Genomic DNA, 23,910 nt, shown 5'->3' with positions numbered 1-23,910 from the left:
TCTGGAAATAGTATAAACCAGATACATTTATAGACCAGAAACGTTACCATTTGCATAACAATAGCAAATTCACACAGCAGGCCTCCTGCAAAGGTGACCTTATGAATGCGGTTCAAGAAGTAAGAACTGTACATTTGCTGGATCCAGAATGTCCTTCATGCTCACAAGGCTGAACACACATGCCCTGCCCTTATGCTGATGCTACCCCAGGCTAAGAGTTGATCCCCCAAACATTCCTGCTGCTTGTGGAAGAAGACACTCAAAGGGAACTGCAATAAAGTGGTGTACTAGTATTAAAACTGACCAGCCTGAATCTAGAATGGCTTGGGAATTCAAGAGACATTAAAAATCCAGCTTGCTCAAGCCAGTGTTACTTTGGAGAACCAAAGAAGTCTGTAGCTTTCTCCGTGACAGAAGCCCCACACAGTTCATGGGATTCCTTACCCCTTGCAGGAACAATGTAAGTCTGTTGAAAAGATTGTTACACGGCAAAAACTTTACCTTTTAAACTGCAGTCAATGGTTTCCTGATGGAATGTACCATTAAAACCTAGCCATTTGAAAGTGGTAATAAGGAGACAGATGCATATTCAAATGTTTATTTCTTTAATGTTCCAACACCTAATCTCTTAAATAGTGTAATCAGAAAAGAGGCATTCTAATTCTCTTGTGGGGAAGAGAAGGCGCCAGAGATCAAGAGATAACCAGGCTGTGTCTCAAGCCATTCTCATGAGACTTTGGCTGTGTTTGAACCCAAATCGGAGAGAAGAGATTTTTCAGGTGCTGTGTCTGCCAGAATTCAAACAGCAGACACACTTCTGCTCTCAGGTCACAAATCCAAACTATGGACAGCCTCTGTTTAAAAAAAAAACAAAACTTTATAAAAATGTCAGGCTTGCTTATTTTGCTTTGGTTTACATAAAGATCTTTCTCACGCACATATACCTTGAAGCTAAAAGAACAGTAAGATTGTGAAGTTAGTCACTCAAAAGGTAGAAAGTGCCAGACACGAGGTTACATATGCAACCCAAATTCAGTTCCTTATATGAGCTCATGATTAGACATGCTTTAATCACATGGGCACATAGACTTTTTTCCACAGGACAAAGATAGTGTGAGCTCGACTTATTGGAGGAGCAAAGAGTACTATCATGTGTTGTGCTGGACAGTCCTGATGAAAGACAGAATTACCAGATCTGCGTAGCAAGAAACAGGTCGAGCAACCCAGCTCTGCCCTAAACAGTGGAGGTGGAAGGCTGTGAAATGCCCTTCTGCCATGTCAACATGTTCCTTCCCTCTGCCGTGCCAGTAAGCTCCTGCACAGACATGTGCGGAGAAACAGAGAAAGGGAGGTAGCAGCCTAGGACTGCAGCAACATGGCATGCACCATCAAGGGAATTGCTGACAAAAAGGGGCAGACTGCAGCCAAGGTTGCTCCCTAGCCTATGACCCATTTTGTTCTCCGTGGCAATCTGGTTCACATTATAAGTACAGTACTGACAAAGTTGGGGTGGGTTTTTTTGGTTGGTTTTTGGGGGTTTTTGTTTTGGGGTTTTTTTTTGGGGGGGGTGTTCTGGCATTTGCTGGCAGTTCTGTGGCTTTTGTCACCTCTTCTCTAAATATTTCTTTGTTCTGCCTTTTGCCTTTGAAACTTTATACTCAGGTCTAGTTATCTTTGCTTTTCTAGCCCTCAGAACAAAGTAGTCACTATCTTGTAAGCAAGCCGGACTCCTCTAGGCCTGCAGTTTTCTTAAACAAAAGACCCTCAAATAATTGTTACGACTCTAATAATCTGCTGCCTGAAAATACACTAGCACCCTCTGAACCACAGTGGGTATTACAGATATTAGGTTTGACTTCTACAATCGCTTCAATGTGCAGGCATTGGCTTCCTTGAGCCCAAGTCAAGTCACCACATTAAGGATGGGGGGGAGCAGGAGGCCCAGGGGCTCTCATCTCCCAGATAATAGCAGGAGACTGGGCCGCGGCAGCTTTAATCTCGCCTCTCGAATCATAATTTATCCCTTTCCATGGCCAGTGAGGCACCTGGCAAGAGAGGCCCGGCGCCCTCCGAGGGAGCGCCCCAGCCCAGCGCTCATCCCCTGGCAGGGCCTGCCCGGCCGGGGTGACCCGGTTCCTGGGATGGTCCGCCAGGCCCCAGAGCGACACTCCCGCCCTGCCCCGCCGCTGGCACCAGGCGCGACAGAGCCCGAGGGGCCCACAGGGAGCAGGGAACACAACGAAGAGGCTTCGAGCCGAAGGCGGCCAGCCGCTGCGGGCGGGCCAGCCGGGCCGGGCCGGGCCGGGCCGTGCGGGGGCCCCTGGGGCAGCCCCCCGGGGCAGGGCCGGCCGCGGGAGGCCCAGCGCGGACGCTGAGGCGGAGCGGCGCGGCCCGGCCGCCGCCGCGGGCGGGGGAGGCGGCACCTTCCCCGGCGTGGCGGGTTTCCGCCGCCCGCCCGGCGCCAGGCCCGCGGGCCCGGGAAGTCCCCCCAGGTGCGCCGCTGCCGCAGGCCCCGCAGCCGCTCCCGCCCGCTCCCCGACAGCCTGGCAGCGGGGCGAGCGGGCCGGCTCTGCGCCGCCGCCCGGGGCCCGCCTCCGGCCGCCGCGCCCCCACCGGGGGCCGGGCCACCTCCGGAGCGCGGCGGGGGGAAGCGGGGATGGGAGGCCGCAGCCGCCCGGCTCTGCTGGCTTCTCTCTCCCTGGGGTGCCGCGCCCTGGACCCCGCGCTGCCCCGACACCACGGGGCAGCAGCCCGCGGGGGTGGAGGAGCGCGCGGCCGCCGCCCGGCACCTCCGCGGCCGCCGCCCGCCCGCCGCTGGGTCGCGGTGCCCCACACCGCCGGGTCCCGGTGTCCCACACGGCCCCGCGGCACGGAGGGCGCGGGGCTGCTGGGCGGGGCGGCGCGGAGCCGGCTGCCGGGGCCGCTTCCCTCGGCGGGCGGAGGAGCTGGGCACGGCCGGAGGCTCGGAGCCCCGCGTTCAGCCTAATCTAATAGCAGCAGTGATTAGGCTTCATTATTATTTGTGCGCCGCTCTTTTCGGCTGAAGGGAGATTTAAAAATCAATAGTAAAGACGCATGCCTGACTGCCTGGACACTTAAGGAAAAGCTGTTGGCCAAGGCCAATAAATCAATCCTCCTTTTTCTTTCTCTGTTCTGTTTGTTTCTTTTCTGCCTCCAGAATTTCCCTGCTTGCAGAAGAGAACCGCGTCTAACAAGGTGCCACTTTGAAATGCATCATGCTCGAAGCCACCGTGCTAATTATAGATTAGCAAGAGGTAAAACTCAGTTGAAATGACATAGTGAAAAAAAATCCAAGCTGATCAAATTTAGTATGTCATCAAATATATTATGGTCGCTTAAAATTCTGTGTTTAAGAGGACGCTGCATAATCTTCTAAACCCCGTGACTCACTGGCACCGGCTTTTACTCAGAGAAGTGAAGTCAGAATTCATTTGAAGTTATGTTGTGGTAACCGGGCTCTCAGACCTCTGAGAGTTTTTACAGCCCCAGTCAAGGTATGTCCAATATTTCCAGCCTGACACAGCAGCAGCCTACAGACGGAACAAGTAAATGAAATGGAAGTATTTAACAGGCTTCACACGTTTCATTTATTTGGATTTGAACTGAGGAGCTGAGCTGAGCCTTGAATCACCAGCGAAGGAAGAGCATAATTACTTGTCATTATATTCATTCTGATTTATAAATAATGTTTCTGGCTTTATTTTATTCAATGCTTAATTTAAAAATAATGATTAAAAATTAGCCCTTGGGCTACGTGCTGGATTATAGCCAGATGCGTTATTAGTCCTCCTTGGGACTCCGGAAATATCGAAATGGACTGGGAGGGAAAATGAAGATTTCCCACTCAATTAGTAACGAGCGAAGGACAGTGCGATGGCTTAAGCATTTCAGGTTTTAATCGTCTTAAAACGACGAGGTATTTAACCAGAATCAACACGTAAATGTTGGGGAGAAATCACGCTTGCTGAAAGGTGATGATGGTGCACGTCTTTGGTATCCTCTCTGCCTCGCACACCCAAGAACACACAGCGCTGCATTTCTGGGTCAGTCTGTATATGCACACACACGTAAGGAAATCGTAGGTGGCTGCATATCTGCACACACACGTAGATTTCTCTAATATGTTTATATGTTCAGTGGCTGGAACAGCACCAAAATGTGTTCCCTGATTTAGAGCACTTCCCAGGTACTGCAAACACTGCTGAACCAAAATCCTTATGTAGAAAATGAATAGTTCCTTCACACATACACACAGACACACAGACACACAGACACTCTCTCTCAAAAAAAAAGGGGGGGGAGGGGGGGAGAAAGGAAGAAAAAGAGAGAGAAAGAAAAGAGAGGAAAGGGGAACTCGATTTATTCTCATTTGTTTATCTCTAGATTTTTTCCCCCTTTCTGCAAATTCATTTGAATAGCTTTCAAGCTGCAAAATGGAAATGTGGCTCCTGCCCTCTATTTCAGCAGCAGCGTCCTGGCAACAGAGCAATTTTCTATCATCAAGGATAAATGGCATCGAACAGAACATTCTGATAAAAAAGAAAAAAAGCTTTAGCCCAAGAAGCCCATGATTGCTGCCCTTCCTGTCTATCATCCCTTTACAAAATCCTCTCCTCCAAACCTGAGCTGCATGCTGTCAGAGCTAATAATGTCTTCTAAAGAAAAGGGGAAGAAACAGCATTCATGCACAATGTTCCCATTTATTACATAGAGTGCTTATTTAAAAATTGCAAATATCTTTGTTTGGTTCACTGCAAATTAAAACCAAGATGTAGGAAGTTACACGATGCAACAATTATTCATGTCACGGCGGAGCATCAAACCCTCATAACTTGCTTTTCTATTGGTTAATATGCGCGCGTGTGTGTGTGTGTGTGCGTGTGCATGCGTTGTGTGTATGCGTGTAACGCAGGGAATATGCCTTGTTGTGAAAATAAAAACCACTTCAGGTAAGTCTGTGTTTTGTTGTTTTAGAGCAAGGAGGGGGAAAAAACAAAGTCATTACGGATACGAAGTAGAAGAAGGCTTTGCATGTGTTGTCTCCGAGGTTCTGCAGGGGGTTAAGCCCCAAGACTCCCAAGAAGCCTGTCAGGGAAGGCTGCTCTGGGAGTGGGGTGCCTCGCTGGGGTAGCAGGGCTCTCTGGGCGCACCCGTGCCGCAGCCGCCGCTCCAGCGCCCGCTCCTCGTCCCAGCAACGCTCCCGCAACCGCTCTCCCCCGCGCTGGGGCGTCCCCCGGGGGGGCCAGCACCGGGGAGCTGCCGGTGCCTGGCTGTGAAAGAACCCTCGGTCACAAACAAATCTGCAGGGACAGTCCGTCCGAGCGGATGGTCAGCGTTCAGAGATTACTTTGGGGAGGGGGGGAACTGCAGCGCACGGAGCTGTGGCGGGGATCCCCCGCCTGCCGTGTCCAAGGACCAGGGGCGGCCGGGCGGTAAGAGACGGACACACCGTAAGGTGCCACAGGCCGGGGAGAGGCAGGGGCCGGCGGGGGCAGGGGACGGTAGAACCCGTCGCCGCCCGAGCGGCGGGGAGGGCGCACCGCCCCCCTCCCGCTGACCCGACGGGCTAGGAGAGGAGGGAAGGAGCGAGGGCCGCCGCCGGGCACCCGCACCCCGGCACCTGCGCCGGCTGGCGGAGGGGAGCAGCCCGACCGGGAGGGCTGGAAATAACCCGCGGGCGCGATGACCCCGCAGGGTGCTTCGGCGTTCGGGGGCCCTTCCCGGCGTGGAGACGCGCCGCCCCGCCGGCAGGCTGCAAGCCGGGGCCCCGCCAGGCGACAGACGGCCCCGCCGGGCGGGAAGCACCGCGCCCCACGGACACCCGTGGGTGCCGCCGAGGCGCCTCGCCCCCGCCGCGGCCGCCACTCGCGTGCGGCCGTTAGGGCCGTTAGGGCCGTTGAGGCCTGCCGCCGCGCGCATGCCCTGCGCCGCGGTCACGTGCCGCGCGGGCGGCGGTAACGGCCGTGAGGAGAGGCCGGCGCAGCCCCGCCGAGCGAGCCTGCGCTGCGGGACGCGGGCGCGGGGGAGGCCGGGCCGCCCCGGGGAGGCCGGCAGAGGAGCACCGGCCCTCGGGCGGGCCGCGCTGGCTGTCCGGAGCGGAGGGAGGGGGCCCGGCCCCGAGGCGCCCGGTGGCAGCAGGGGGCGGGTTTCCCCTCCGGGGGGCACCCGGTCGGCGCCCTGGGCATCTCCCTCAGCGGGCAGCTGCGGGCGCCCCGGGGCCTGCCGTGCCCTCGACGTGCGCACGGGGGACGCGGGCACGCCGCATCCGCAGCTGTGCTTCCCTCGGGGGAGCTTGCTCGGCCACTGGCGGTGGCCTGCTCGCCGGGCACGGCCGAGCAGCCCCCCCGAAACAAGCAAACCAAAATAAACCCCAGTGATCCGTTCAAAAAGCGGGGCGCGGGGCTCACGCCGGGGGCCTGGCTTTCCTCCTGTGCTCGTTCTCACACGCGTGGGCTGCAATACCACTGACTCTTGCTTTGCACAGTGGAGGAGGCAGCACAACCAGCCCCGACCCGGGTTAGTGAGAACCTCTGAAGTTTAGATCAGGGTCCTGAAAACTTGTATAAAACTTAATTTGTCCGCAGGTCACCTGATGAAAAAAAAAATCCGAAGACACGAAGCATGACTCACTTTCTTAATTTTTTGTCCATACGTATGTACATATAAAATGAAGCAAACCCTTTAAAGTTTATTTTAAACGTGGCAAAGTCCACGAAAGACTTCTTGCCCTATTCTAGTTGAGGGCTGCAGGCAGACCATTTGATTTATTTTCGTTTTTCAAAGGAATGGAGAAAGTCGTCCGATTAGCAGTGCTATTATTATAATCTCCATTCTTAAACCTTGAAAGACCCTTGTAAACAATCGGCTCCTTCTCCCAGCCCGGTTCCCACCGCCGGTTAGTAATGACTGGAAGATTAATGAGCCTTTTTTAGCAACACCTGTCTTTTTAAGCTGTCGACACAACCAATTAATACTTTTAATTACCACTACAAGGAAACTAACCAGAACCTTTCTGATTTGATTTGGCCGCTGAATTTTATCCCCTCTGAAACGAAGCAGCCCCAAAGTGGGGTGGGGGGGACCTGGTTTTGCTGCGGTTTGTTTTGCCTGGGGCTGGATGGGGTGATTATTTGTTATGGGGCATTTTTAATTTTTTTTTTCAGTTTATTTCACTTAGCGTTTCCCCGCGCCTTTAGAAGTATTTTGCCGTCCTTTTCGAGAAGAAGAATATAAAAGTGCTTGCTGACGCACAAGCCCCGCGGCTCCCCGAAAAGCAGCCTCTCGCACCGGCGGCCCCAGGGGACAGGCTGGAGGGAGCAAGCAGCCGCTTAGACAAAAGTTACCACAGGAAGACCCGCACCGAATTCGGGACAGTTTTTACGAGTTATTTCAACGAAAGAGCAAGTGCCCCTCCGGCGGAGCCGGGAGGGACCGGGGGCAGGCGGCCCCCGAGCCCCGCAGCCCGCGGGACAGCCAGGGGAGCGCCGGGCGGGAGCTCCGCTCTCACCTCGGGGCTGGGCTGTTCCCCTCCTGCACCCCCATTTCTCGGGGGTCCCTGATCTTCATTTGAATAATCAAACCGTGGAGGAGGAGATGGGGCAATCACTTGAACAGAGAGGGTGTTTTCTGTTCAAACGGCATGGGTGCGATCAAAAGTTCGCAGGCGCCTGCGAAGGGGTGCCGGCGGGGCGCCATCCCCTCTCTCTCCAGAGACCCCCTCTTAGCCATTGGGGTTCGTGTCTCTCCCCGAAGTGCTAGGCAATGGGGCTGCCAAGGGACCTCCGACCTTCTCCTGGGGTGGGGGGTCGCAAGGGACGTGATCAAACCTTGCGCCCACGCACGTATGTCCCAGGGCGACGTGAAGCGGGCAGCGGCGTGCGGAACCGGAGCGGGGACACCCAGCTCGGGATGCTCAACCCCGGCCCTTCCTCGGGGGGCTTTTCCCTCTCCCCCCAGCCCCCCGGCACTGCGCGCGCACTGCCGGGAGTTCCTCCGACCGAACGCCGGGAAGCAGAACGCGGTGGTCTTTAGGTTAAACAGACACCTCGCCGCCTGGTAAAGCACCCCGTGCTGTTTCTTGCCTACTCTCCTTTGTGTTATCTCCCAAGCTGCCCAGGCCTCGCAGAGTTATGCCGTAAAGGCGATGTCCCACATTAAAACAATATGAATTCGCGGACGGATCCTGAATATGAATGAGGTATGTGGTCGTATGACTGCTTTGAAGCTGTACTTCTCCGAATATGGCTTTAATTAAATGTCTTCCGGCTCTAAAAGATTACATGTTGTGCAAAATATATCCTAGCATGAAATTTACTTCCACTATACGAAATTAGGTTACTTATAAATGTCTTCATTTAAAAAAGAAAATCGCTTCTCCTCGTTCTGGTTTCTGTTTTGTTGAACAGAGAGCTCCAACGAGGAAAGAGGGCTGGAATAATACATTTATAGAGGCACGTGTAACAAAACCTGCCAGAAGCGGAGTGGGTGAGGGCTGCTCGCTCAAATGCAGACAATTCACAAAACAGGCAAGTTAATCCAGATCTGATTTGTTTCAGATCCAGCTGTCAGAACCCCGGGATACCTCCCGCGTCTCATGCTGTAGATATCTAACGTGCTCCTACCGCCTCCCCCACCCCGTCCCTTCCTCCTGCATTTATTCCGTGCGAAGGATGCTCGGGGCGGGGGGCGGAGGGGGAAGAGGAGTCAGAGCAAACAGGTAGAGAAAGGTGATGATCTCCACTCGCGAAAAATAAAAATAATTCTTGGCGGGTTGGAGGACAGCGTAGCGGAGAGACTGGGACCAGTTAACCGGGAAAAGCAGTTTCACTCCGCCAGCGAAATCGCGCTCGGTGTCAAGAGCTTTCCCGCTCCGGACGGTGGATGCAGGCGGAATTCACGTTGCTGGAGGCGATGCTGTTTGTCTGTTTCTTTTTATGCCCTCAGATACAGGACATCGCCTAGCTGAGTTTCTATAGAGAGATCAGATAATGGATCCCTCCGGATTACCTTTCTAAATTAACTTTTAGATTTGTTTTTATAGTCCGTTGAGACCCTGACAAAAGAGGGTGTAGCTAGATACAGATACGAGATAAACCTATAAAGCAATCTCATTACACGGGAATGAGTGAAGAGCTCTCCTTGCAATCTATTCTAGATAACGAGGCTGCCTGAAGAAACAAGTAAAGCCGAGATATTTACTTCTTTTCCTATTAAATAAACCTCAATAACTGCATTGACTTTGCGCAGTGTTTACTACATTTCCATTCAATGCTTGGGTAAATGCATCCCTAAAGGTAGAGTAAATAATTGCACTGATCTCAACAAGGGAAATGTGTAGGCATTTGAAGTGTACTAAAAATAAACGAAGGCGAAACAGACTGCAGAGAGAGGACATCGCGCTAGCTAGCCGCAATTAAAGCCTCCGCTTTCCTTCGCCGGAGCGCGAGGCTTCCCGCGCGCAGCCGGGGTGAGACGTTCCCCGCGCGTGTCACGGGGGCAGGACCCGGGTGGCCGTGGGGAGCCGCGGCCCGGCCCGGCGGGGCTCGGGGGAGCTTGGCGCGGCGCTGGGCTCGGGGAGATACCGGCCTCTGCCGCGGGAGAAATTGCAGCCTCTCCGTTGACTTGAAAGAGCCTCGAGTTTCCATTCGCCTCTGAGCCCTTCCAAGATGGGCACTTGAGAGCGGTGGTGGTTTTGTTGGTTTTTTTTAATTGGATGGCGTCTTCTTCTTCTGCCAGAAGAAGGGGGGGTTTAATTGTTGTTGTTTTTTCTTTCATTTGAAAAGAAAACAAAACAACAAAAGTCTCCGCTAAAACCAACATCTCTATTTCAGCAGCAACCCGCGCGGGCGGGGACGCCTGCCAAGTGCAAGCCTCCCAGGCGGAGGTCTGCAAACCTGCGGCTGCACGGGGGGAGACTCCCCCTCACCCACGGAGGGGAAGGTCCCCCCCGCCGCTCGCACGTAAGGCTCCCGGCGGAGGGGTGCAGGAGGCAAACCCGCCCGCTCAGACTCTTTCCGGGATCCCGCATGCTGGGGCCAGGCTTGCCGGGTGGGCAGAGCAGGGGGGACCTGTCCCCGGGGGGGCGGTTAGGGTGGTGTGTGTGCACACCTGGCCAGGTGCGGGGACAGGCAGGCGGCCGGGCCCTCCGCGGGGGTCCCGTCTCCAGCCGGGCAGCCACTCGCCTGAAGCCTAATTCCATTTTAAAGCAGATACCCCCCACCCCCTCGTACACACAGCCCCCATCAGGCAAAACAACCAACGACAACAACACGACAAAACATTGACCAAACAAAAAGCCCCAACCCCGACCCTCTGCAGAGCCACACATTGAATGAATCTGGCTGTAAGGTTTTAATTACAGCGAAGGCTTCGCTACAAATCTGTACAAGAGACAGTGGCTGGTTCCCTCTGGATCTTTCCCCTCCTGACTCCTATTATTTTGACCCAGGCTACAATATAGAGAGCGGCGTGTGTGATCCATCTGCGAGGCTGGGCTGGGGTTTACACCACCCACCCACCCACCCCCGCCTCCCTGCCACTTCCTTCGCACTCGCGGTATGGAAAGCCATTGACGCCTGCCTGTCTGTTAGAATGTTAGGGGGGTGAAATCCAGAGGAGCCTCCGCTCCGCTCTTGCTCTCGCACTGGCAACACTCAAATTCCCCAGTCTCTCCTTAAAATGGCTCGCTTCCAGCTTGAGGAGGTGACCTCCTTTTGCGGGAGCCTTTGCTCACCGCTCAGCTGCTATTAAGACGATGGCAGTATGACATGCTGGCAGGAGGAGAGGAGGCCATGTGTTTTGGGGTAAACAGGCTTGAGAGACTGGGGGGGAAATACCGTCGGAAGATCCAAGGCGAGATACTTTGTTGTAGCTTCTCTGGGAGCTGTAAATAACGCGGCCAGAGCTTGCGCTGCTGGGGCAGGACGGCTGCCCAGCCGAGCCGCGCCGTCCCGTGCCGCCACCTTGCACACCCGCGCCGTGCAGCCGCGGACACACGCGGAGCGCCACGGCCGCGCGTGGGCACAAGCCTGGCGGCCGCCGAAACCGCACTCCAGCCGAGGAGAGTCCCGTGCCTCTGCGGAGGGAGCTTCTCCGCAAAAATGCATCTGGAGCGCATTGCTGCCAGTGCGAATATTCTCCCGGCTTTCCACCCTTCTCGAGATTTTCCCACCAGCACTCGGAAGGAGACCCCCACTCTCTCCCGAACGCCTTTCGATTGCTTTGTGGATTCCCTTCTGTTGCTAAAAAAAACCCGGGGATGCCGCACTAACCTTCGCATATCCCCCGCCCCCCCCCCCCCCCCCAGCATTTCTCTGCCCCATTTAAAAATCCTGTTGCAAGATCCACATCATGCTTGTACATGGGCTTCCTGCGGGGGTGGGGGTGGGGGTGGGGGGAGAAAAAAACCCAACCACAACACCACACGCACTAACATAATTCCTGAAATAAGCTTCTCTCGGACCTTCCCAGCCTCCCTGGCCGGGGTGGGACAGAAAACATTCTCTCGGACCCTGGTGTGAATCGGGGAAGGGGAAAATATGCTCCCAGAGAGCAGCCCTCAGCCCCTGCGCACTCCTGCGGGCAGGAACCCCCCAAGGAGAACATCTTGGGGGAGCCTCGCTTGCGGAACACCATCAGCTATCACACCCCCCCCCAACAAACCAACAAACAAGCTGTTGCCCGAAAGGGGGACTCCGCTTGCAGAGCCCACCCGTGCAAACACCAGAGCAGGACTACCCGGGAAGGAGGGGATGAGAAATGGAACGGGAATGTTTGTTTCCCCCTGTTGTTATTGTTGAACGCATGAATGAATGAATGAATGAATGAATGAATGGAACAGAAGGTGCTCGGAGGCATATAGGAAGCCTCTGGCCGCTTACATTAACTTCCTATTATAGCCTAAAAATAGAACCCCGTTTCCTGTTGTTCGTCAGCTCCTTCTAACTGTTGTGTCTGTTGTGTGACATCCTTCGACTCACAAATGGGACTTTAAACCACGCGCACACGCTTTGGTCTTTCGAAAGTATTACCTGCAAACATCATTAAAAGGATGCGGTTTAAGGTGACATGGAGGACCGGCAGCACGAAGTCACCCTGCGCGCGGTGCCACACTCTCCGCCCGTCACTGCGGCAGCGGAGGGGCGAGTGGCGGGGAGGGGGGCAGGCCGCGCTGCCCCAGCGGCTCTCAGCCGGCCGGGAGGGGGGAGAAGGACCGGCCCTAACCCCGCTCGGGTCCGAAGGCCTCCCTGCGCTCCAGGCGGGAGAGGGTGGCTTGCGGAGCGCAACCCCAGGGAAGATTAAACCGAGGGGTCCTCACTGGGAGGAGCAGCCCGGCCGGGGGTGCGCGGGCAGAGCGCGGTGTTGCCCGCGGTCCGGAGCGGACGGGGCGCGGAGTAACGCGCAAAGCGCATCCCTCTAGCCCTCGGCCAAGGCTGCAGCCTCCTTCTCCGGGAGCTCGGGTTTGGCCACGGAAGGAGCGGAGAAGCCAGGCAGGGCGGGTCAGGGGCCATGAGCTCCTGCTGCTTTTCCCCGAGGAGGGCTGGGGGCTCCCGGGCGGCGGTGTGGGGGCTCCCGCCCGAGGGCAGCCCCCAGCCTCCCTCTGACCCGCACCTCGCCCCGCAAGGTGGGCCCGCCCGGCCCACGCAGCCCCCGGGGAGCTCGGTCGAGGTCAGGCAGCTCCCCCCGTGGGCTGCCGCCCCCGCGGCTCCGCGCCCCACTCGTGACTGCTGCCTGCTCTCTTTCGGAGGCCCTTCAGTGCAAGAGGACAAGGCGGTGAGGGGTCGTCGTGTGTCGTCGTCCCCCCCCCCTTTAATGAGTCACCCACCCTGCAAACGAGCACCTCACTGCTCCGGTGCATCCAGAGCTATTGATTCAGGTGTAATTTCTTCAGAAGGAGGCCGGTAACGGAGCTCGCCCGCACGCAAGCCGGCGCCGAGGAGGACCGGTGCCCGGCAGCGCGCGCTCCCGGCGGGCCGGTACCTCCCGGCCACCCCAGCACCCCTGCCAGCGTGCGGGCCCGGGGCCTGCCCGTCCCTCGGAAGAGAAATACCCCTGCCGCTGCCGCCTCCACCGGGGCACGGCTCGGGCCCGTATCACTCCTCCGCCACCGGCCCCCTTTGCCCTCCACCCCCCAGCGGGCCTAATTAAATTGGGGAAAATGATCGGTGTGAGGCTGGGTGAAGTCAACTGTCCTGACGACAGACGAGGACGCCTGAGCACCGCGGCGAAAGAGCCTCGCCGGTTGCCCGGGGCTCCCCTCCCGCCGGCGCCCACCGACGACTCGGCGGGGGCTCCCGCACCCCCGCGGCGCCGCCGCTGTTCAGCCCGCACCCGCGGCCGCTGCCTGTCCCGCAGCTGCGACACCCGCACCCCACCGCAGTTGGCCCGTCAGCTGGCTGAGCGAGGGGCGCACACCGGCTCCGCTCGCTGCCTATCGAGGGGAGCAGCTCCTGCAGACGCTCCCTGCCGCCTTCTCCTTTTTGTCTCATGTTGCCTGACTCAGGCGCCTGATGCCCTTCGCCAAGCCGGCAGATAGGTATTATTTCAAACCGGTCTCCTCTCCTGCCCAACTTTTCCCCATTCCCGGGTTAGCATCCATTACGCGGCAGGAATCGTTTCTAAATAAGAAAGCAACGTGTTGCAAACACTCCCCAGCCTATTTTCTGACACCTTTTGTTATGCGTGCTCTTGCTGCTGCTGGAGAAAATGCTAGTATGTGCACCTGCAAAAAAATGCCTTCATGATGTTAACAGCAAGCTGGAGGGTATAAAGCAATAAAACTGCCAAATGTACCTGTTCCTATTGAGTACATTACCTACACCTATGAATAAAGAGTCCCAGTAGGAATTCTTTCCCTTCTCTTCCCCTTTCTCTATATTTTTATTCATTGTAGATTTGTAAACGCCTGGATCGGGTTACCCTTTCGCGTGTTAAAGTGGAACTCTTGTTAAAAGCAGGAGAACAAGGCAAGACACTTACAACTGCATTCAGAGTTAGTGAACCGACTCCAAGGGCTCAAGAAGTGAAACAACCATGAGAGGGTGGGTAAGGGGGCACAAAACATCCCAGCCGCCCAGGAAAAAAGTCATCCACCCCCACCCCCCCCGAAACAAGCCAGCTGAACTGTAAGCGCCGAGAGGTTATGGGTTATGCCCTGCCACCGATCGAGCATCGCTTCGCATCCCCCTTCCTCCCCACCCCCGAGGACGGTGCGATATGCAAACAGGGGGCTCGCATCCCCCGGCTTCCCAGAGCTAATGACGGGGCTGCTGATAAGCAACACCCCAAAATAAATTAAGAACGGGAAAGAGGGGGTGAATCTCAGAACGAAAAACGCAAACCCTCTAAATATTCCTAAAAACGACGCGATTAAAAAAAAAAAATCTGCAGAACCTAGAAGCCAATCCTCAGGCAATGTCGCTGAGAGAGGCAGTGTCGGGACCTGTGCTCGGTCTGGGGATGGCTCTGGGCTGTGCGGGGTTTTGCAAGCGGCGGCTGCTGGTGCCAGTGTTGGTTTTCAAAGCCCGAAGCCTCCAGCCCGTCTCCCCATCTAGAGCAACTTTCGGATTTCTCTAGGCTTAGCGAGTTCCGCCGGTTCCTTCCTACCTCAGTCCTCTGCGGTGGGATCTGCCTCTGGAGTTCATGCTTAGCTGGACGCGAGGAGATTTAAGCGAGGGAAAGGGGGGAAAAAAACATGAGAGAGGGAGTGTGAGAGAGAGAGAGAGGGGAGAGAGAGAGGAGAGAGAGATCCTCCGCCGTGCTGGATCAAACTTAATGTTTTTCCCTAGTCCATCTTTGAAAGAGAAGTGGTAATACCACCTGGATGTTCGGATATAAATCCCCTTGCAAATAATAAATGGATTAATAATAACAAGGTATGAAGTTCTTTTTATAGAAAAAAGGAGAGAATTGAAACTAAATGCGGCAGTTAGACAACCATTTTGATAAGAGGATAATTGAGGCGACACTGGTGTATAATTAGAGGATAATTTATGCTATATCCACTTTTATTCCACCTCCCAAAATAAACCCAGTCCATAATCATTACAGGCAAATTGTTCTGAATTTTATAGCAGCAATTTGAACAAAGTACTGCAGTTAATCATGGGAGATTTTTGTGTATTCCTGATTAGAAGTCTAATTGCCTCCTTCCAGAAAGTAAAAATAACTGTAAAACGACTCTATTTTTATCATTAACAATGTTGACAATAAAATAAAATCAACTGGAATTGTAATCTAAAGACAAATTTAGGGCGCAGGCACTTTTTTTTTTCCTCGGGTCGTTTATATCCTAATCAAGCTTTTGCCAAAACCGCCAACCGCACGTAGCCATTTGCATATATTTGAAAACGATTACGGGAGCCGCTGCCGCCGCCGCTGCTTTCAGCGGGGGGGTGGAGGTGTGGGGGGGTGGGGAATAAAAATGCGCTGCGCGTCGCCTTCGCCGCAGCGAAAATACCGCGCAAGGCGTGGTGATAGTGGAGGGGGTCGTGAATTTTGGAGGGGGGGATGCGTGATTTTTGGCGGGTGGGAGTGGTGCGTGCGGGGAGAGCTGAGGGCCGGCGCTCCCCTTTCCACCCCCCCCACCCCCCCACCCGCGCGCGGGGCGCGGAGCGCGCAGAAGCGCGCTCCGCGCCCCGCGCGCGGGTGGGGGGGGTGGGGGAAAGGATGGCGGGTGGGGGGGGAGGGAGGCGGGAGCGGGCAGCGCGCGCTGCCGGCGCGTCGGGGCGGTGACGTCAGGGGGTTGAGTGACCAATGAGGGAGGCGCTGCCCTCCGGAGACGAACCATTCGACTTGTGCGCGTCCCTGCCCTTCAAGTCGAAGCGCCGGAGCCCCAACTTTCCCGGCTTCCACCTTAAAACACCCCCCACCCCCACCCCCCGCTCCTGGGCCCCCTCCCCCCCCCCCCAAGAAAAAAAAAAAAAACCCACCCCACGCGCCGGGGGGATGAAGGAAAAGAGCGGCGCAAAAAAGCGCCGGGAGTAGCCCGCCCTCCCCCTCCACACACCCCGCACACCGCCCTCCCCTTCCTCCCCTCCCTCAGTGAACGAGGCCCCTCGCACAACGGCTCCTTGGAGAGGAGGGGGGGGGGGAAGGAAAAAAAAAAGGCGGAAAAGAAAAAAAAAAAAAAAGAAAAGAAATTAAATTAAATCACCGCCGCCTCTCCAGCGGTGCCGCGGCGGGTAAGGGGAGCGGCGGTGGCTGGGCAGAGAGGAGGCAGAGCGCGGGGGGCGAGCCGGGGAGCGCCGCGCTCTCCCTCCCAAACTTTGATGATGACCATGACTACGATGGCTGACGGGCTGGACGCGCAAGACTCCTCCAAATCCGCCTTCATGGAGTTCGGGCAGCAGCAGCCGCCGCCGCCGCAGCCGCCGCCGCCGCCCCACTCCCAGCAGAGCTCGCCGGCCATGGCCGGCGCCCACTACCCGCTGCACTGCCTGCACTCCGCCGCCGGCTCGCACCCGCACCACCAGCATCACCACCACAGCTCGCCCTACTCCGGCAGCGCCGGCTCCTACAACCACCGCTCGCTGGCCGCCTACCCCTACGTGAGCCACTCGCAGCACAGCCCTTACCTCCAGTCCTACCACAACAGCAGCGCGGCCAGCCAGACGCGGGCGGACGATGCAGGTGAGCCGGCGCCGCTTCCCCAACCCGCTGCCAGCGTCTCCCCCCGGCTCCCTCCGTCCCCGGGCCTCTCCCCGGCCACCCCCGGGCAGCTGCACAACGACCCCCGCCGAGCCCCCCGCTCCTGCCCCGGGAGATGCCGGCCCCGGGGTGCGCGGGGCGGCGGCGAGACACGGGGGGGGGGGGGGGTTGCTCGTTCCTGCGGCCCCTCCGCGGGCCTACTGCCGCGGTACCGGGCGGCGGGGCCGCCGCGCTCCCCCCCGCCGGTGGCGGCTGCCGGCGGTACCGCGGCGCTGGCCACCGGCGCCTCCCCGCTCGCCCCGAGGCCGGCGGGCAGGGGGCTGCGCTCGGCACTCCTTTGTTACGGCGGGACCGGCTTTAGGCAAAATTCCTGCTAACACCTGAGGAGTGAAAGTTTCCAGGCGAGCGGGTCGCATTCCGCTCGGGGGCCGGCTGATTTATGTATTTTTTTGCAGGGAGCCGCTCATTTGTACATATCCATCCGGAGGGGCACGGCGGGGGGGGCGGGGGGGGGAAAGCATTGTTAAAAGTCTCGGACTGGTGATTCACTGACCACCGAGCTGACGACGCGAAGTCAATTCGCCGGGTAAAACCCGGATGGCGCTGGAACCGGGCATCCCTTCACCAAGCCAGCGCTGCACTCTATTTGCCTTTTTTTTTTTTTTTTTTATGTCATTATTTCCACCGCCCCCCGGGGGGAAAGGCAGCGTGCCCACCGTGCCCGGACAGCTGTGTTTTCTCCGGGTAGCCCCCCCGCAGCTGTTGCCGGTACGAGCCGGAGCCTGCGCGCCCGCGGTGTGCCGAGCGGCGGGGCGAGCTGCTGCGGTGCCGGGATCCGCGGCAGCCGGAGCGCCCGCGTTACATAGCTCAGGAGGGTGATGCTTCAGCTGTGCTGTTTTGCTTGCAGATCAGCAAAAAACCACAGTGATTGAAAACGGTGAAATCAGATTCAATGGAAAAGGGAAAAAGATTCGGAAGCCTCGAACCATTTACTCTAGTCTACAACTCCAGGCGTTAAACCATCGCTTTCAGCAGACTCAGTACCTGGCACTTCCAGAGAGAGCTGAACTGGCAGCTTCATTAGGACTTACCCAGACACAGGTAATTACTGGGAATCCCAGATCACTGAAATCCTGCTCGAGCAATAAAGGCCAAGGAAAGTACGATGCTCCCTAAACGTTTTGGCCTCTCTGTACGGGAACGGTAGAAAAGGTAACGCACACGGTCCCCATCTCTGTGTGATAGGACTTATCTAAGGCACGACAGAGGGACCAGCCTGCCACAGAAGCGACTGAATGCGCCCTTCTCTCAGCCGCCTGGCTAGCAAACGCTCCCTTTTGATGCCATACATAACATATTAAAATTGCCTGTATTTTCGACTAATTCCAGCACCGAGATGCAATTGTCCAGCTGAGAAAAGGAGAACAGAACAAAGGCAAGGAATCGCTGGGCCTGAAGTAGAGCTAAAAGCAAAGCCAAGCTGCCTCCTAGCAACCTATAGGCAGAGGGGAAGCAGGAACACGTTAGGAAATACCTGTAAAATCAATAGTAAATTCACCCTGGATGACTAACGCAAATGCAGTGGTTACCCTTGGGCAAAATGTACGAAAGGTGATAATAGATCTGAAGATCAAAGACAGCCGTGTACAAAATTACAGCAGGTTAAGCCATAGTTAAGTGTGGTTGGAGTAGCTGTGCCATTCTGCTAATTTAAGCTTGAAAGACACATGAGGCATTACAGGCTTCCCAGGCTGGGGTTTGCAGAAAAGTGCATGGATAGATGTGATCAATTTGGGTAAAATGTAATCATGTGAATTTATGAGCTTAACAAATAACTTCAGGATTTTATCATTGCCATTGATAGCAGTCGCTTCCAGCCAGTGATTTTTAAATACACAGCAAACATTAATGATGGGAATGGACCTGATGGTTTTACAAATGGGATTTTAGTATCCTTAGCATGCATGCTCTGTCTCACTGCTGTCTCGCTTTCTGTCTCGCATGCATAGATTTAGGGGCCCAATCCTGATCAGGCAACTAGACAAGCAGCCCTGCTTATGCCCTAAGATTACATCTGCAAAGTTTGCAAGGTCAAACACACATGTGGGAGTTGTTTTCTTTGTCTGACTATTTTTGAGAAATATGTGTGTATATATGTCTTACATAGATATAATTCCTATAGTAATTCTCATCTGCCAGAGTGAGCCCGATCCTTGCACACCTCATCACGTGCAGACTCCCTCCTAGGGAGTTCTGCTGGATTAGGAGCAGGATGAGACCCAAAGTAATCTTGAAAGCCAGTTACTCGTGGAGCAAAGAGAATTTTCCTTTCTTTAAAAACAACTTTAAAAGTAAAGCCACAATCTCCATTCCATTGTGCCTCCTCCTCGTCACATCAGCAAGGACCATTTGATCGTGCATGTTTTCAGATGCGCAATTTCTTTTGTAAGATGCCCTTTGTCTATTGGCTCCTGTCTCCTGGCACAAAATCATATGATTGCCCGTGTTTGACAACAGTTTGCCCAAATGATCAAATGACCTCCAAAATTCTGAATGAGGCATTAAAGCAGGAGAGCTCGGAGTATGTGCTGTTTCAGCTCGATCAATCCGGCCTGCCCGGGGAAAACAACGTGCCAAGTTAAAACCTACATCCCTCTTGCTTTTCAGCTCCGCTCTGCCTCTCCTGTTCTCTTCAGCTTCGTTCAGAGCCCAAGAGGAGCAGTACTTACCCCTTCCTCCCCTCTCCCCATCCCCGGCTGGCGTGGGGCTCTGGAGACCTTCTCCAGAGCAAACCCACGGCCTCTGGGGTCTCCCCTGCCGTGCCCTGGGTACTGACGGCAGCCTAATATCTGCTGCGTTTTGGTTTACAGGTGAAGATCTGGTTTCAGAATAAGCGCTCCAAATTCAAGAAGCTGCTGAAGCAGGGCAGCAACCCCCACGAGAGCGACCCTCTGCCTGGCTCCGCTGCCCTCTCCCCTCGCTCTCCGGCTCTGCCTCCAGTCTGGGACGTTTCAGCTTCTGCCAAGGGAGTCAATATGCCTCCCAACAGCTACATGCCTGGCTATTCTCACTGGTATTCTTCTCCACATCAAGACACAATGCAGAGACCACAAATGATGTGAATTGTCCAAGAGAAATAATCTCCCAAGAACGCCTCATCTCGACATGGCAAGAAGTTCCCCTGCTTTGCCAAGCCGTGCCAGCTAACAGGCTCTGTGTGAACTTGTAGATGCGGCAAAGAGACAGAGTGGCTTTATTTTATTTTATTTTTTTTTAAAGTAACCTCAGCGATTGATCTTGAACAGAAAGACACAATTTTCATTCTGGCGCACAGAAGACACTTCTCTTTAGGATATTTTCCTTTGGACTCCAAGGCACCAGCCTCTTTCTCTGTGGAGTATACGTCAAAACAAACTTTTTACAGACTTTGCCCACAAGAAGAACCTGAATCTACCATGGCAGCCGTTTTTACTTGTTTAATGAGCTAAAGACAGTACATGATGAAAGAGAGACTAGTCAAAGCTCCTTCATTTTTATTCACCAAATCCGGACTGGGGGAAAAAAAAAAAAAAAGCGAGAAGAAGGGAATTAAAGAAAACATTGAAGAGGGGAAAAAAGGAGAACTGGTTGAAAAATGAAAATATACTGTAAGATTAGAACATTACCACGAAGCAAAACCTGCATGCTTTCTCAAAATGCAATGGGCTGCGGCTCAGAAGATACCACCGTCTCTCCCGCGAAGAGCCCCCTCGCCCGCACACGCCCGCGCCCGCACCCGCTCCCGCACCGCCGCCCGGGCTCCCGGAGGCGCCGGACACAGCGAGGGGTCCCCGGCAACCCCCGCCGCCGCGGTCTGGGGATGGGAGGGTCGGCGCTGCCCGGCGGCAGCCTCACCCACCGAGCGAGAGGGACCTTTCCCCCGAGCAACCTTTCTGTATATATTGTTGAATTTTAGTTGTACATATACTTTGTATGTTTTTGTCTTCTTTCATATATAGAGTAAAAGCCACAAAACGCCCGCCTGGCTCCTATTTCTCCCCGCCTTAGCGGACCCCCCCTGCCCCCGACCTGCCCCCCGGCTCAGCCGGGCAGCTGGGCGCTGTCCCCCGCTTGCTGCGCGCACAGACACCGCTACCTGAACAGCTATCTGCGAGCAAAGACAGGAAAGGCGGAGGGAGGTGGGGGGGTGGGGGGGTGTAAGCTGGTGGTTCGGTTAGTTTGAAGGCTGCGACTGAGACAGGAGATACCGAGACCGCAAAGATAAGCCTAGAAGAAGTTGCTAATCACCCGGCCATTTCTGCTGCGATTTCACTGCTCCGCTGCTCAGCTGAGCTGAGCTTTCTCGCCGAGCAAAGCTCAGAGACCTGCCTTTCTTCCCAAAGGTTGGGGACTCCAAATTATTAAGAAAGGAGGCGCCCTCCTTTGTTTTTAAAGAGCAGACAATGCAAGCTGAGGAATGTTTTGCAAAGCCCTGAGAGGTGCCCAGGCACACAACACGCTGTCCAGCTAGCTCCAGCCTCACCAGCTTGTGGAAAGCACAACTACTGACAATGAAAAGCCCTTTCCTCATCCAAGCTGGGTGCCCCATACTGCGAGAATTAATGGCTAGAGACCTGGGCATCCTTCAAATTATGAACCTTGAAACCACTGAGCCATTTATCAGAAGTCAATAGAGATCCTCAGAGTGCTCCATATAATGACAGCTACACACAGTCGTGCAAAAGGACAGTCACTATAATTAGACACAAAGCAAAGACTACTTACCAATATACCAGTTTTTTGGGGGGTGTTTTTTTGTTTTTTTTTGAGCAACTTCCACGCTCAGTCAGTCTTCAGAGTGGTTTAAAACCGATCAGTCTTGTCATTTTCTACCATTCGTATTGTTACATTAGGAAAAATGTTTTCTTTTCTTTTTTTCCCCTTCCCACTGTGAAACTTTGGGTTCAGAGCTCCCCAGGATCAATTCTGAACAAAGCCTCCAGCTGCAGTGCCATCCAATTTGAAGCAGACATTGGGGACAATTTAAGGTTTTTATCCACAAGAAGGTTTTTTTCCATTCTCTTAAATGCAGCCATAATTAGAGTAATTTTTCATGTAGCCCGCTGATTACAGCGTTTTTACCGTCAAAGATAATTACCTGTAATTTTCTTCCACTTTTAATACTAAAAAGCCATCTTTATTTAGATTCAGGAACAGGAAAGGCGAAACAAAAGAGGAAAATTATTCTGTTATTCATACACAAATTGCAGAGACGTAGGGCCTAAAATTGAAAATTAACCAAAATTATAATGCTGAAAAGAATGGAAGAGGCTTCAGAAGTACAGCTGGTAGTGGGGCTCACTGAATTATTCAAATGACACTGGAGAGAAAGCTACCGTACATTTAAACCAACAGCATTTGTGTGTGTGCGTGCGTGTGTCTGTCTGAGCGAGTGTGTGCATCTCTCAGAACCCCAGCCCGGCACCCCCGGGATGGCCCCGTGCGGGTCACCCCGCGGGAGGGCGGCGGGTGCCCCGAGCAGCGAGTCCCGCAGAGCGGGGACCCCGGCCCGGCCCGGCCCGGCCCGGCCCGGCGGGCCCCGGCCCCCCTGGCTTCCCCAGCAGCCTTAACCCTTTCGCTGCATCCCCCGAGTGGGGATGGCGGCAGGCGGTGTCCCCCCCCCTGCTGACGGGCCCGGGCGGGAGGGTGGCGTGGGAGCGGGGCTCTCGCTGCTTCTCGTGGGCTTTCGGGGGGCTCGTCCTCGCCCGCACGCCTCGCCGGTGCCAGCGTGGGTGCCGGCGCGGAAAGCCTCTCGGTGCGTCGTGCCCTCCTCCCCCACGGGTGATTTCTCAGATAGGCTTTAATAAAACCCAGGCAACAAGCGAGCCAGCAAACAAATAAACGATGACAATAATAATTAAAAAAGCCCGATTAGCTTAATAGAGAGGGAGAAGGTGGGAGAGGCAGGCCTTCCCGGGAGCAGGCTGGGAGCGATGGCAGCGCTGGCTCCCACTCCCGCGGCGGCCGCCCCGGGAGACTCTCGTGAAACAGCGTCATCTATGGATGGAGCGGCGGCAGCTCCTCGCGCCGCCCGCCAGACCTGCCGCCGCTCCGCCGCCCCGCCGCCGCCCGCCCGCCGCCGGGCTCCGCCGCCCCGGGGCCGCAGGCTGCGCGCCGCGGAGAGCCGCGGAAAGGCGCGCTGTCGCCCCCCGCTGCGGGGCCGGGCTGCCGGGGTTCGCACCGCTCCTCCGCCGGCCGCCGAGCCCCGCGCCGCCCCTCCGGTAGCACTGCGAGGCCCCCGCCGCCCCCCCCGCCCCGCGCCCCCGGCGGCACCGGGGGGAAAGGGGGCGCGGGGCTGCCGGGGTCCGGCCCGGTGGGGGGAACCGCCGGTGCAAAGAGCGACCGCTAAAGCGGGGGAACGAGCAGAGACGGAGCGTGCCTCGAAGGGGAAGGCGCGAAGCGGTGACAAACCGACCCCAAACCGAAGCGAGCCCCAAAACTTACCCCCTGTGAAAATCTGCTAAGCAAGGACCGGGGTCTAGAAATCTATACTGAACAGAAGCAGTGGAGAATATTTTTCTGAGTCTCAGGGCAGAAGCTCTTTCTCTATATTCTTGGTTGAGTGAGCACATCCAGGTGTGAAATTGTTTGCACACCCCAGCACCTCTTATATTGCCAGCAAAATTAGCTGTTATTACTGTCACTGTTTAGTGATGGTTAGCTTGATAAAAAAAAAAACTGCTGTAATCAAGACCTGGCGCATCTTTGCAAATTACAGATAATTGTAAACGTCCAGATTATGATAATAGCATCCTAATCCAGCCTGCAATATAATTATTACAGAGTGTTACATCTGAAACTGTCCAGTAGGGCTAATTCAGCCATTATTTAGACCCTATTTTTGCTCTGCAAATGGGTTGCTGAGTTGAAAATGTACGATTGTAATTTCACGGGGCACTCAATGAGTAATGGTATAGGGAGAGAAAAATACAAAAGTGAAATGTGAACAGTAGCGATCAAATCAAACTCTGAAGGACAAAAGACTGTTTGATTCATAGGGAATGAGAAGAGCGGGAATTAAGAAAATAGCAAATCAGTGGTCTGCAGCGCTACGTGTCCAAATCCCGACGAGCGCGAGCCTGATGTGCAGGCAGGGGCTGATGCTTCCCTCACCGGGCCGCCTCTCGGCTCGGCGCCTCCCGGCAGGCTGTCACCGGTACCCGAAGCACCCCCGGGCTCCCCACTGGTTCCCCAAAAGCGGGC

General features: G+C 55.3%; 1 protein-coding gene across 1 annotated transcript; it reads left to right on the top strand.

The window, feature by feature from the left end:
• Positions 1-16,270: 16,270 nt before the first annotated feature.
• On the top strand, positions 16,271-20,374 carry DLX6 (distal-less homeobox 6). The gene is made up of 3 exons (XM_056337479.1): positions 16,271-16,657; positions 17,571-17,769; positions 19,539-20,374. The coding sequence occupies exons 1-3, from the start codon at positions 16,290-16,292 to the stop codon at positions 19,788-19,790; spliced, it is 819 nt and encodes a 272-aa protein (XP_056193454.1). The 5' UTR covers positions 16,271-16,289; the 3' UTR covers positions 19,791-20,374.
• Positions 20,375-23,910: the final 3,536 nt, after the last annotated feature.

This window comes from Falco biarmicus, chromosome 4, assembly GCF_023638135.1.
Source record: "Falco biarmicus isolate bFalBia1 chromosome 4, bFalBia1.pri, whole genome shotgun sequence".
Taxonomy (NCBI): Eukaryota; Metazoa; Chordata; class Aves; order Falconiformes; family Falconidae; genus Falco; species Falco biarmicus.
The sequence above is the reverse complement of the archived record's forward strand: the minus strand, read 5'-3'. Positions and strand labels throughout refer to the sequence as shown.

What these genes read in the sequence shown, in the direction of transcription:
- DLX6 (XM_056337479.1), top strand. Translation starts at nt 16,290, where the DNA reads ATGATGACCATGACTACGATGGCTGACGGGCTGGACGCGCAAGACTCC. An exon ending in GCGGACGATGCAGGTGAGCC is followed by an intron (nt 16,658 to 17,570) that starts GGCGCCGCTTCC and finishes TGCTGTTTTGCT; the next exon opens with TGCAGATCAGCAAAAAACCA. An exon ending in TAGGACTTACCCAGACACAG is followed by an intron (nt 17,770 to 19,538) that starts GTAATTACTGGG and finishes TTTGGTTTACAG; the next exon opens with GTGAAGATCTGGTTTCAGAA.